Source organism: Lathyrus oleraceus, chromosome 1, assembly GCF_024323335.1.
Source record: "Lathyrus oleraceus cultivar Zhongwan6 chromosome 1, CAAS_Psat_ZW6_1.0, whole genome shotgun sequence".
Lineage (NCBI taxonomy): Eukaryota > Viridiplantae > Streptophyta > Magnoliopsida > Fabales > Fabaceae > Lathyrus > Lathyrus oleraceus.
The window spans coordinates 411,421,659-411,434,764 of NC_066579.1; the positions used below are offsets into that span (position 1 = coordinate 411,421,659).

At 35.5% G+C, this 13,106-nt stretch overlaps 1 protein-coding gene across 1 annotated transcript; it reads left to right on the top strand.

Moving 5' to 3' along the window:
- The first annotated feature begins 7,357 nt into the window (after positions 1–7,357).
- On the top strand, positions 7,358–7,858 carry LOC127112380 (uncharacterized). Its single transcript, XM_051046341.1, has one exon. It carries the CDS (start codon positions 7,358–7,360, stop codon positions 7,856–7,858), a length of 501 nt encoding a protein of 166 aa, XP_050902298.1.
- The last annotated feature ends 5,248 nt before the right edge of the window (positions 7,859–13,106 follow it).

A 13,106-nucleotide genomic window follows, 5' to 3' on the forward strand; every position in this document is an offset into this window, starting at 1 on the left:
AACCTACATGGAAAAGAAGACGAGAAGAATGTGTGGTACTACTATGAGAGATTTAAGAAGGTTGATATTGAAACCCTAAGCGTGAGTAAGAGAAAATTGTTTGTAATTGTAAGGTTAAGGCATACTAGGTTTGATGTTTTGGTTGGATGTGGGATAAGTAAATTTTGGATTGTAACATAATGCCGATTTAGTTCGGTTTGCAAAATACAAACCGCAAACCAAACCAAACCGTGCGGTTTTGTTAAAAAATGACCCAAACGAATCCGAACCAAATGCGGTTTTTTGCTGTTTCGGTTTGGTTTGGTTTGCTTTGCGGTTTTCTATTGGGTTGGTTTGGTTTTGAACACTCCTATATATATGTGTATATATATATATATATATATATATATATATATATATATATGTATATATATATATATATATATATATATATGTATATATATATATATATATATATATATATATATATATATGTATATATATATATATATATATATATATATATATATATATATATATATATATATATATATATATATATATATATATATATATATATATATTATATATATATATATATATATATATATATAAAAGAGACAAAATATTAGAGACAAATTTGATGAAAGCTCGAGAGTTTAAAATGGTTGAGATGTTAATGTAAGAGTAAGAAGAGTCTTTCAAAGATTTCTCCATCTTGTTGAGAGTATAAAATAACATTAATAATAATAATAATAATAATAATAATAATAATAATAATAATAATAATCAAAAGTAATAATAATAATTATATTTTTAATATTGAGCCATAGCAATAAAAAAATATAATAATAATAATAATAATAATAATAATAATAATAATAATAATAGTAAGGATTAAATTATACAAAGTCATTTTAACAATCAAATTAATTTATAATAAAGAAGAAATAAATAAACATAAATAAGATTTTATAATAAGTAATATATTATTTATTAAATTGGCACAATATTAATTTTAAAATAATAATAATAATAACAAGAAAATATTAATAATAATAATAATAATAATAGTAATAACAATAATAGTAATAATAATAATATTGAGCCATAGCTATAGAAAAGTAAAAATATATTTTATAATAGAGAAGAAATAAAAAAAATAATAATAATATTGAGCCATAGCTATAAAAAAAAATTATCATTGAAAAGAAATAAAAAACTTAAATAATATTTTATAATAAATAATATCTTTATTTGAAATTTTATCTTATCCTTTAATTCTCACATATCTAATTACATTTATTTAATTATATTTTTAATTTTTATTTATAGTGGTCAACTTTTTAGCATCTTTTAAATGTGTGTGAGAGAGAAGGATCTAAGGAGGAGGAGGGTTAAGAAATTGGAAAAATGAACAAAATGGAAGCTCCTTGTTTGTTGGAACAAGATCTGAGTAGAGAAAGAAAATGAAAACCTTTTGTTTGTTAAAATAGGAAGAAATCAAAACATTTGATGTGAGAGTAGTGGGCTACCAGTTGGGAGCATGAGCAACAGTTGGTGATTTCAAGCTTCTAGTTTGTGTTTTCTTTTTACACGGGCAAATAATAGCTTAAATGTGTATTTAAAAAGTGGATTAATAGGTTTAATATTTTAGGATTTAGGAAGATGAAGAAGGTAAAAAAGAGGAGTATATTAAAAAACCCTAACAGAATAAGTGGGTCCGGTAGGTTAAATATGTAATCAAAGTCAAACATTAAGTGTTGTTTTATTGTTACAGGAATCAAATAGGTTTCACGCGTCTGATTTTAACATAGGCCTAATGAACCTCTGACCTATAACTTTCTAGCTTTTTACTGTTTCCACGTGATCGCAACATCAAAAATAAATATTTTACAATTTCAATTAAAAGAATTGGTTTGGAAGTAAGTAAGTAGTAATTGTTTTACGATTTGAATTAGTTAGGTGAAATTTATTAATCCATTCGATCAATTATATTATATCGTTATACACTTATGCCTATTTTTACAGGAATCATATAGGTTTCACGGGTCACACCACAACAAGTCTTTCCATCACAATTTCTTTCATTTAACTAATAAAATTTTAGGTATAATTGTAATTATGATTCTTCTATTTTTTTATTTTAAAAATTATGATTTTATCCTTTTCTTTAGTTTTAAATTTGATTTTAGTATGCTCTTTAATTTGAGACTTTTTTTTAATGATGTGGTGTTATTCAAGATGATTTGTCAATGTCATATCATTTTAAAATTAATCTTATTGATTAAATATACTTCCACATATTTTTTGTCCATTTAACATTGCTACCATAATTTTAAGATTTGATAAACTCGAACTTTACATTTAAGGTAAAATCAAATATTAGCAATAACACCCAAATTGAAAAAATATATTAAATTCGAATACGGTCAAATAATGAAAAATTGATTTTGTAGTTTAAAGAGACAGATAATGAAGTGGATGTAACCATGTATTGTTTTAATTAAATATTATTTTTATAATTATAATCAGGTATTTTTTAATTTGAATTTTTTTATATTAATGTATAATATATAGGTGGCAAACGGGCATGACGGCCCTAACAAAACCCGAAAAAAATGGGGTGGGGTAGGACGAATTTTGTTAGGGCGCGTAAAACGTTGTCGTGCCTCATAAAAAAATGAGTGTGGGTCAGGGCGGACCCGTGAACATTTCATTTTTTAAGTCTAAAAATTATAAAATTTCATGTTAATATATGCGTTCGCAAAAGTTCGCAAAAAATGGAGTGGAGCGAGACGGAGGTGCGAGCCTAAAACCTTGATCCGCTCTAAAAAAATGCAGATAAAATCGACATGCCCGACGGATCAGACCCATTTTACCATCTTTAATATAATACTAGTTATGTTACTTTATATAAGCGATAAATTATTTTTTAAGTTCATTGAATATCCAATGCATTTGATCGTTTTATAGGCTAATTATTGAGTCGTAGATTTCGAGCTTATAGTAATCATCTTTCAACTCATTGAAATATCTACGCTGGTAGTATTTCAAATCAGACTCACGAGTATGTTGTGATTTTTTGTACATCTACAAATGAAAATAGTAAAATCAACTTCAACGAAAGATCAACACAAAAATAACTAGATACAGTGACTAAAAACTAGAACATTTGATTATTAAGCCCAATAGGGCCTGGCCCTTGCCCCAACGGCTGGGTATAGGTCGCGCGCTTTAGCGCCATCCATTATCGGCTTCTATCGGGTTCAGCTTGCTAAATCGATAAAACAAAAAAGAGAACAGTCTTTTAGTTTGTATGTAGATTGGAGGGAGTCTGAAGTCAACCGGAAATGGAAGAAAACTCATGCTAAGAAAGGTATGAGCTATGAGACAAGTGAAAGTTTCCTTGGGTTTCCACACCTTCTTAGCTTGAGTTTTCTTCCATTTCCTTTTATTGAGCTTTGATTTACTATAGGACCTAGTTTCAGGAAATGGAAGAAAACTCAAGCTAAGAAGGTGTGGAAACCCAAGGAAACTTTCACTTGTCTCATAGCTCATACCTTTCTTAGAGTCTTTTCAAGAGACGATTGATATTTTGATAATAAATATTTAAGGCACATGACTGGTGAAACGCCAAGATCTGCACCGACGACCGCTCCAGCTCGCGCCCCGGGTTTTGCAGCGACCGCCACGCCCTCGTCCTCATTAGGGTCTGGCCCTTAGTAGGGGTTAAACATAAGTAGGGGATAACCCCCTACTAACATAAATAGAGGGTTAATCTTGATATTTTTTCAGCAATTTTTATAATTCCTGAGATATACACAAGTCGTGTATATCAATTACCTTAAGTTTCCTTCAAGGAATTCAAAACACCTTTGCAGGCTAGCCTTGTGGTTGTTTTCTTGTCAGCAGAGCCTATGTACTCATACTGGTGAACTAACCCGTCAGCTATTACTTCGATTTTACAACTATTACCGCCTTCGTTCCGGGACAAGGTCTTCTCCATGGTATAATTCATTTTATGACAGAGTTTAGTTAATTCTCTGATGGGATGAATTGTTAATGTATTTGGTGTCACAAGAGGTTCCAAAAGAGGCCTTATACTTCGCCATACAACCTCCTTATTGTATCCCGAATCGATAAGTATAGCACCAGCTAGAGACTCTATGATGTCTCCAAGTACCTGCAGACAGACATAGAAGGCAGAACTATTACATGTGTTGCAACACAGAAACGCGCAATATAAAAAGTGTCTCTCTGTGGTGTTGTTTAAACACACAACTTCACCATGTTTTTTGGTTTTCTCTCTATTTTCACATTAAGGATGAACACAAACTAGTACATTTTATAGAAAACCCCGCATTAAAATAGTGTTTTCCTTGTTCGAACACTTTGAAGTAATAGCATTATTCTAAGATTTAGACAAACTAACCTTGGGGAATGATGCCTCGGACTCCCATCCAAAAGTTGATGAAGACTGGTCAAATTTATCAAGCATAGCTACAATATGTTTATGTAACTCCTGAGAGGCGTGGAGTACATGTTTATGCAATTGAACCTTTATGGAAGACATTGCATAACAGTCATTATTGACCGAGGCTGACCTCATGTCAGTTAACTGCCCAGGCGAAATGCATTATGGGTTTGAACAATAATCACGGGGAATGTGTTAACGATTATTTTTGATTAAAACATAATAACCAACAACTTCGTAAGATGATTTCCATAGTCGAGTATGAGAAGAAGTTTGGTAACTAAAAGTAAGAACGTGAACAGTTTACCCTGAGTTGATGAGTAAATATACGAATTTCGAGGACGAAATTCTTTTAAGGGGGGTAGATTGTAACATCTCATTTTAATTATTAGTAGTAATAATTATTAGAGTTACTTTGGTAATTAGGAATTTATACTTTAGATGGAAACAAGTAATAGAAGGGTACTGAGGTTATTAACCAAGAAGATAAAGTCTCTAGTAGTGGTGGGCCATATACTCTATGACTTAACAAAGAAATCAGTATCCTTCCACTACCATTCTTTTCTCTCTCACGAAGACCTCACCCTCACCAACACTCTATTTCCCTCAAACCGTTCCTCATCAAATTGAAAACTCTACTCTTGGATGCAAACCCAATTCATGTTGATTTCTATTAAGATTCAATTATCTCTTAAGAGCACTCAAGAATAAATTATAGCTTCTAAAGTCCATTCTCAAGCCATGGGGCTGAAGCCCTCTTTCAATTTCAACTTCTATATTCTTCAAAATCAGTTCATGCATGTGTTGGATTCTCTAAATTATGGAACTTATGCGGGGTTAAGGAACCAAGATTATGGGCTGACAACTAGGAATGGAATCCTTAAGTGTAATAAAGAAGCAAGATAGTTTGAAGATAAGAATTATTGGTGAAGCTTGAAGGGATTTGAAGAACTGGACAGATTTGGAATGATATTGGTTATTGTGTGAAAATTATTAGATAACAAGTTTGTTTGAAGTTAAGAGATGCAATAAATTATCAGACAAGTTGCTGATTGAAAAATAGCCTAGCTGCATAGAAAACTAGGAAGAGGTGAAGGCTTGGATTCAAGGAGCTGGAAAACACAATAATCTTAGCTTGAAGCTGCTGCACTTTACAGGTGGGTTTCTTTAAGTAAAGTCATGGCAACCATAAGACCAAAGCATAGGGTTTTTAATTTATTCATATGATTAGTAATTTAGATAACTCATAAATAAATTAATTATGAAATTAGACTAATTCCCATTGCATGTGATTGTGTTTGGTTGTATCTATGATGGTTAGAATGTTAGAAATGCTTAGAGACAATTAGGGACTGTTTTGGAACTATGTTTTCTGCAGATTTTACCCTTTATCACGATCTTGCAATGGTGCAAGACTAGTTTGTATCGGTGCAATCAACCCAAAACAAGTACAATGGGCAAAATTAGGCTTGTAGAATCGGTGCATCATCATGATGAATCGGTCTAACATGAATCCCTTATAAGGAAACTAAAACAGACTAAAATAAAACAAGGAAGAAGCGATCCGATAATCCAAGACAGGACAACAAACTTATGGACAAAAAACTTATGGTTAGAAGGGATTCATTCTAGAAAGGATTCATGTTAGAAGGGATTCATTCTAGAAGGGATTCTCGTTAGAAGGGATTCATGTTGAGAATCCCTTCTAGAATGAATCCCTTCTAAGGAGAATCCCTTCTAGTTTAAGGAGAATCCAAGACAGGAAAGCAAACGTATGGACAAAAAACTTATGGTTAGAAGGGATTCTGGTTAGAAGGGATTCATTCTAGAAGGGATTCAAGGGATTCATGTTAGACGGGATTCTGGTTCTAGAAGGGATTCATTCTAGAAGAGATTCATGTTAGACGGGATTCTCCTTAGAAGGGATTCATGTTATAGAACGGATTCATGTTAGAAGGGAATGTTAGAAGGGATTATGTTAGAAGGGAATGTTAGAAGGGATTCATTCTAACCAGAATCCCTTCTAATATGAATCCCTTCTAGAATGAATCCCTTCTAAGGAGAATCCCTTCTAACATGAATCCCTTGTAACATGAATCCCTTCTAACATTAATCCCTTCTAGAATGAATCTCTTCTAACATTAATCCCTTCTAACATGAATCCCTTCTAGAATGAATCCATTCTTAGAAGGGATTCATTATAGAAGAGATTCATGTTAGAAGGGATTCTAGTTAGAAGGGATTCATGTTTAGAAGGGATTCTAGTTAGAAGGGATTCATGTTGAGAATCCCTTCTAAGGAGATTCCCTTTAAAATGTATTCATTCTAGAAGGGATTCTGGTTAGAATGAATCCCTACATTCCCATGAATCCCTTGTAAGGAGAATCCCGTCTAACATGAATCCCTTGTAACTTCTAGAATGAATCCCTTCTAAGGAGAATCCCTTCTAACATAGAATGAATCCCTTCTTAGAGGGATGGATTCTCCTTAGAAGGGATTCATGTTAGAAGGGATTCTCCTTAAAATGTATTCATTCTAGAAGGGATTCTGGTTTGAATGAATCCCTTCTAACATTCCCTTCTAACATGAATCCCTTCTAGAATGAATCCCAAACATGAATCCCTTGTAGAATGAATCCCTTCTAAGGAGAATCCCTTCTAACATGAATCCCTTGTAACATGAATCCCTTCTAGAATGATTATAGAAGGGATTCTCCTTAGAAGGGATTCATATTGAAAGGGATTCTGCTTTACCTTCGATACTTGTGTTGGTTGAGCTATTGTTCTTACCTGTTGGATGTTTGCGATTGCTTAGGATCTAGAGGCGATGGCTCAGGCGTTGGCTCAGTCCAACAAGTAGCCGGCGACTGGACGTCGTAAGGAGAGAGAGGCCGAGGAGCGGATGCTTGATAGGTTCTTGAGAAACAATCCACCTACGTTCAAGGGAAGGTTTGATCCGGAGGGAGCACAGTCTTGGGTGCAAGGCACGGAGAGGATCTTCCGTGCTATGGTTACCGGTGATGAGCAGAAGGTGTGGTTGGCTACGCATATGCTTGCAGAGGAGGCTGAGTATTGGTGGACTAACACCAAGGGAAGACTTGAGTTGGGCGGTGAGGCTGTGACTTGGGCTAGGTTCAAGGCCGAGTTTCTGAGGAAGTATTTTCCGGAAGATTTGAGGACAAGGAAAGAGGTGGAATTCTTGAATTTGAAGCAAGAGAACTTGTCTGTGGCGGAGTATGCGGCTAAGTTCGAGGAGCTCTCCAGGTTTTGCCCATACATTAATGCGAAAGATGCTATGGTTTCTAAATGCGTGAAGTTTGAGAGCGGACTTCGACCAGATATCTACCAATACATGTGTGTTCAGGAGATCCGAGAGTTTGACGGTGGGTCACAAGTCTTATGAATGCAAGAGTGAGATTACTTGTTTCAATTGTGGTGAGGGTCATATTAGCACCAAGTGTACCAAGCCGAAGAAGGCAGCGGGAAAGGTGTTTGCTTTGAATGCCGAGGATCCCTTCTTAGAAAGGATTCATTATAGAAGGGATTCTCCTTAGAAGGGATTCATGTTAGAAGGGATTCTGGTTCTAGAAGGGATTCATTCTAGAAGGGATTCATGTTAGAAGGGATTCATTCTAGAAGGGATTCATGTTAGAAGGGATTCATTCTAGAGAAGGGATTCATGTTAGAAGGGATTCATTCTGGAGAAGGGATTCAAGGCGTAGGGCATTATGATTACTAACCATAACTTAATGGCTTACCCTAGGTTTAACCTTAGTTAATCACAGGTTCCTAATCCGTCCTTGTGACGAACATTACACTTCTTTAACGAGCTTAAACCCTAAAATCAACCATAGACTTCACTAGGACCAATAGGGAGTTTTAATTGATTTAGGAGGAAGAGGTACCGTAACTGTGACCCTCTTGCATAAGTTAAAGGTAGTAAAGTATGGCAGACCTGACAAACCCGTAAGTTACACATTCGGTGTTAGGTTTGATGCAACCTTTGTTTGTGCCGGAGTGGAAGTGGGATAGTATATATTCTAGTAGGAGTTATTTCAGTAGGGATAATATATCCTAGTAGGGGTTATATATATCAGTAGGGGTCTAGTAGGGGTTAGCATAATTGTTCGGAATTTTTATGCCTGCTGCATCCCTTTAAAACAAGGCGTTGGTAACTTGCTTAGAGGTATTTCGCAATTTGTTTTTCAATAACCCCTACTATAAGTTAATACTAGTAGGTAGACATGTGAGCTGATTAGGATCTCTGTTCCTTTTATTCTTAGTTGTATAACCCCTACTAGAATATATTGTGTATTTAACCCCTACTGTAATAACCCCTACTGATAATATATATTATCAGTAGGGGATATAACCCCTACTAATATATAACCCCTACTATAATAACCCTTACTAATATATATAACCCCTACTAGGATATATTATCCCTACTGAAATAACTCCTAACAAGAAGGCCGAGCTGGTCAAGTTGCAGGCTGACAAGAAGGCGCTCGAGGAGTCAAACACGAAGATGAAGGCTGAGTTCGGCATTATTAACTGAAACAAACCAAACAACTCATGTCCATCTATGGGCCAATATCCTGTCATCACCATTTATTACTTCACAACAAACACTTTATCCCCAACCCCCACAACTGCTTATACGACACCACCCTCACTTCATATAATCCCTACTAGCTACCCCTAATATATGATATAACCCCTACTATATAACCCATACTAGAATATATAACCCCTACTGATATAACCCATACTGAAGTAACCCCTACTGAAATATCACCCCTACTGAAATAACCCCTACTAGGATATAACCCCTACTGTAATAACCCCTATTGTAATAACCCCTATTAGACCCCTACTGATATTGATATATAACCCTTACTAAAGTAACCCCTACTAGGATGTAACCCCTACTGTCATATAAACATGCAAAATGTATTCAAAATTTTATTGTAGTATTTAAATATATTCTAGAAGGGGTTATATATCAGTAGGTATCTCAGTAGGGGTTATATATTCTAATAGGAGTTATTTTAGTAGGGATAATATATCCTAGTAGGGGTTATATATATCAGTAGGGGTCTAGTAGGGGTTATATAGTAGGGGTAGCTAGTAGGGGTTATATGAAGTGAGGGTGGTGCCGTATAAGCAGTTGTGGGGGTAGAGGATAAAGTGTTTGTTGTGAAGTAATAAATGGTGATGACAAGATATTGGCCATAAACATTAATAGAGATGGACATGAGTTGTTTGGTTTGTTTCAATTAATAATGCCGAACTCAACCTTCATCTTCGTGTTCGACTCCTCGAGCGCCTTCTTGTCAGCCTGCAACTTGACCAGCTAGGCCTTCGCATGACCCCCTTCCCCGAATAGCACAACGGCCATCTCCAGGATCTGGACCACGCCATCGCCCCCCTCGGTCAAGAGTTTCCTGCGCCCTGTCTGGTCCAGGTCTCGAACGAACTCAACATCCTTCTCGGGAACCAACAGGGTGAGCACATTATTCATCAACGATCAGGGAGCCGGATATTCTACCAGCAATTACTAACATAAGTACTTATGTTAGTAGGGGGTTACCCGAGGTTACCCCCTACTAAAGTTAGTATGTCGTGTATTTATTTATACTTAAATCTTCTTCAAAATTACATCGCGTTTTTAGTCACTGTATCTAGTTATTTTTGAGTTGATCTTTAGTTGAAGTTGATTTTACTGTTATGATTTGTAGATGTATAGAAAATCACAACATACTCGTGAGTCTGATTTGAAGTGCCTCAACTGTTGGAGAAGAATCTCTTCTTTAATATTATCCTTGAAGGAAACTTTTACATCTATCAAGTCCTTAACATAATTGTTCGGAATTTTTATGCCTGCAAAACCTGGGGCATAGCAAGTTTACAACAAGACCAATGCTTCTTCCTCTTCTCACCATGTACGGTTAGGGTTTTTTCGATTTCATACTATTCTTTTTCTATTGCATCAATTGACGATTCGATTTGATATTCTTCCTTCACAAATCTCATATTGTTACCTCTCATTTTTAATCGTACAATCTCTGGATTGGATACATCAACACGTTTTTGGTTAATCGGAACTATCCTACGTATTGGAACTCTTAAGCTTTGGTGAAACGCCAAGATCTGCACCGATGACCGCTCCAGCTCGCGCCCCGGGTTTTGCAGCGACCGCTGCGCCCTCCTACTCATTAGGGCCTGGCCCTTAGTAGGGGTTAAACATAAGTAGGGGATAACCCCCTACTAACATAAATAGAGGGTAACCCCATACTAACATAAATAGGGGGTAACCCCCTACTAACATATGTACTGTTAGATTTAATCAATAGTCTAGATTAATCAAAATTGAAAATTGAGTTTTCTTCCATTTCCTTTTATTGAGCTTTGATTGGCTATAGTACTGAGGATATCCATATGTATAATTGATAGAAACAGGGGAGAGACGATATAACCCTAAAATTTATACAATGTTAAAAGGTACAGAGCCGTAAACAATGTATTGCTAGTAGAATCGAGGTTCGGGGGTTTGTATTATGTAAAGGGAAGGTTTTAAGCACCCAATACATCTATAGTTTTCTATAGGACATAACTCAGATTTTGAATATTTGTTTATTGTTGTTTGTGTATGAGGTAATGAGATGTTGAAGACGAAAAGATTTAGGTTTTTGTGATGTTCAGAAGTTTTTGTGGTGGTTGATTCATGAGGTTGAAGGTTATGTTTATGGTTTCACGACAACATGGTGAGCAACAGTAACAATAATTCTCTATTTACTATTGTTTGTTCTTGCAGTAACGCCAATGACTATTAGTTTTTCACAATTCTTACTCAAGTTTCGTTCAACTTTCAACAAACAATAATAAACAAATATTCAAAATCTGAGTTATGTCATAGCAACAATATAAACACATAATTTCATACAGCAACAACAATAAGGCTACACATCTTGAAAATGAAGAGAGAAAAAGACAATATTTCAAGCAGACATCAACAACATAACTGGAAAACAATCAAATGTTCATATTTCATGATGCAGTATTTATAAATGAATGATAGAGAAGAAAGAGGAATACCGACTCTGAATGTTCTCGGAGGTGACGATCCCTTGGTAACTCAAGTTTCGTTCAACTTTCAACAAACAACAATAAACAAATATTCAAAATCTGAGTTATGTCCTATAGAAAACTATAGATGTATTTTATTAACACCCCAGTTGGGGGTAGATCAAGAATGTAGGATTTTCTTCAACACGAGGATTGATGCGTAGTTGAAGAAATGACGTGGTTGAATGTTACAGAAAGAGAAAGAGAAACTTCACAAGAAAATTCATTTATGTGTCAAAAAAATCCATACTTTATTGCTCAAGTTCAAAGGATTTGTCAAGAAGCATTGCAAAATGTTAAAAAACTCTAAGTACATTTGAAACTATTTTCATTTGGAGATGTACAAAAAATCACAACATACTCGTGAGTCTGATTTAAAATACTACCAGCATAGATATTTTAATGAGTTGAAAGATGATTACTATAAGCTCGAAATCTACGACTCAATAATTAGGTGTCCGTTCTGTTTAAACAAGGATTATTACTCTGTGAGTGATCTTTTGAGACATGCTTCAAGGATTGCTGGTGATTTGCATGGTGAGACTGTCAAAGAAATTGCTAAGCACTCTGCCCTTGAAAGGTATCTTGACTTTAAAATTTCTGATGATAAGTCGCATGTTAGGAATGTTGGTACCGATGTCACAACCTGAAAAAAGGAAATGCGAAAAAAACAACCGGCGAGAAAGAAATGACAGAAGAGTCGTCACTGTGCGTTATTTATCCCAAAGGAGGGAAAGGAAACGCTCGAAGTAAACCTGGAAAAAGGAAAGGAAAAGACAAGGTCTCGCAACCAAATCTTGGGTTCGGGAGCCGATTATGCGAAGGGAAGGTATTAGCACCCCTACGCATCCGTAGTACTCTACGGGATCCACTCTTGTTGTTCTTGTATAAAGGGTGTGGGTTTATCTAATGTACTATTTACTAAAAGAGGGGTCAAAAGAAAATGACTCGCACGGATGTCGCATCCACTGCATACGTATCTCATCTGAATATGAGAATCAGAGTCTTCGTAGCTCGGCTACCTATGGGTTAAAGAGGTGTGTGCTCGCTAAGACATCACGTCTTATGCCTACGTATCTCATCTGGAATGAGAATCAGAGCAAGCCGTAGTTCGGCTGCCTACGGGTTAAGGGTTGTGTTTTCGCTAAGACATCGCGTCTTATGCCTACGTATCTCATCTGGAATGAGAATCAGAGCAAGCCGTAGTTCGGCTGCCTACAGGTTAAGGGTTGTGTTTTTGGATGAACGACGTTACTACGCAATCTACCGGATGCTCGACCTTTGGAGACTTACTCGCCTGTAGTAGAAGGAGTTAACGTGTTCTTAGGAGAAGAAAAATCAATGAGTTTGTTGGTGTTTTAGGGATGCTCATGCAAAAAGGCAGTCCTAGACGAAGGAACCACGCTACCTTAATGGACATGCAAACGGGAGACTATACGAAGCCTAACAATCCTATGGGGAGTCGATCACACCATACAAAACAAATATGCATAAAGTAAACACACCAACGAGGGGGCTCAAAC

Coding starts and splice junctions, on each gene's coding strand:
- LOC127112380 (XM_051046341.1), top strand. CDS start 7,358: ATGCTTGATAGGTTCTTGAGAAACAATCCACCTACGTTCAAGGGAAGG.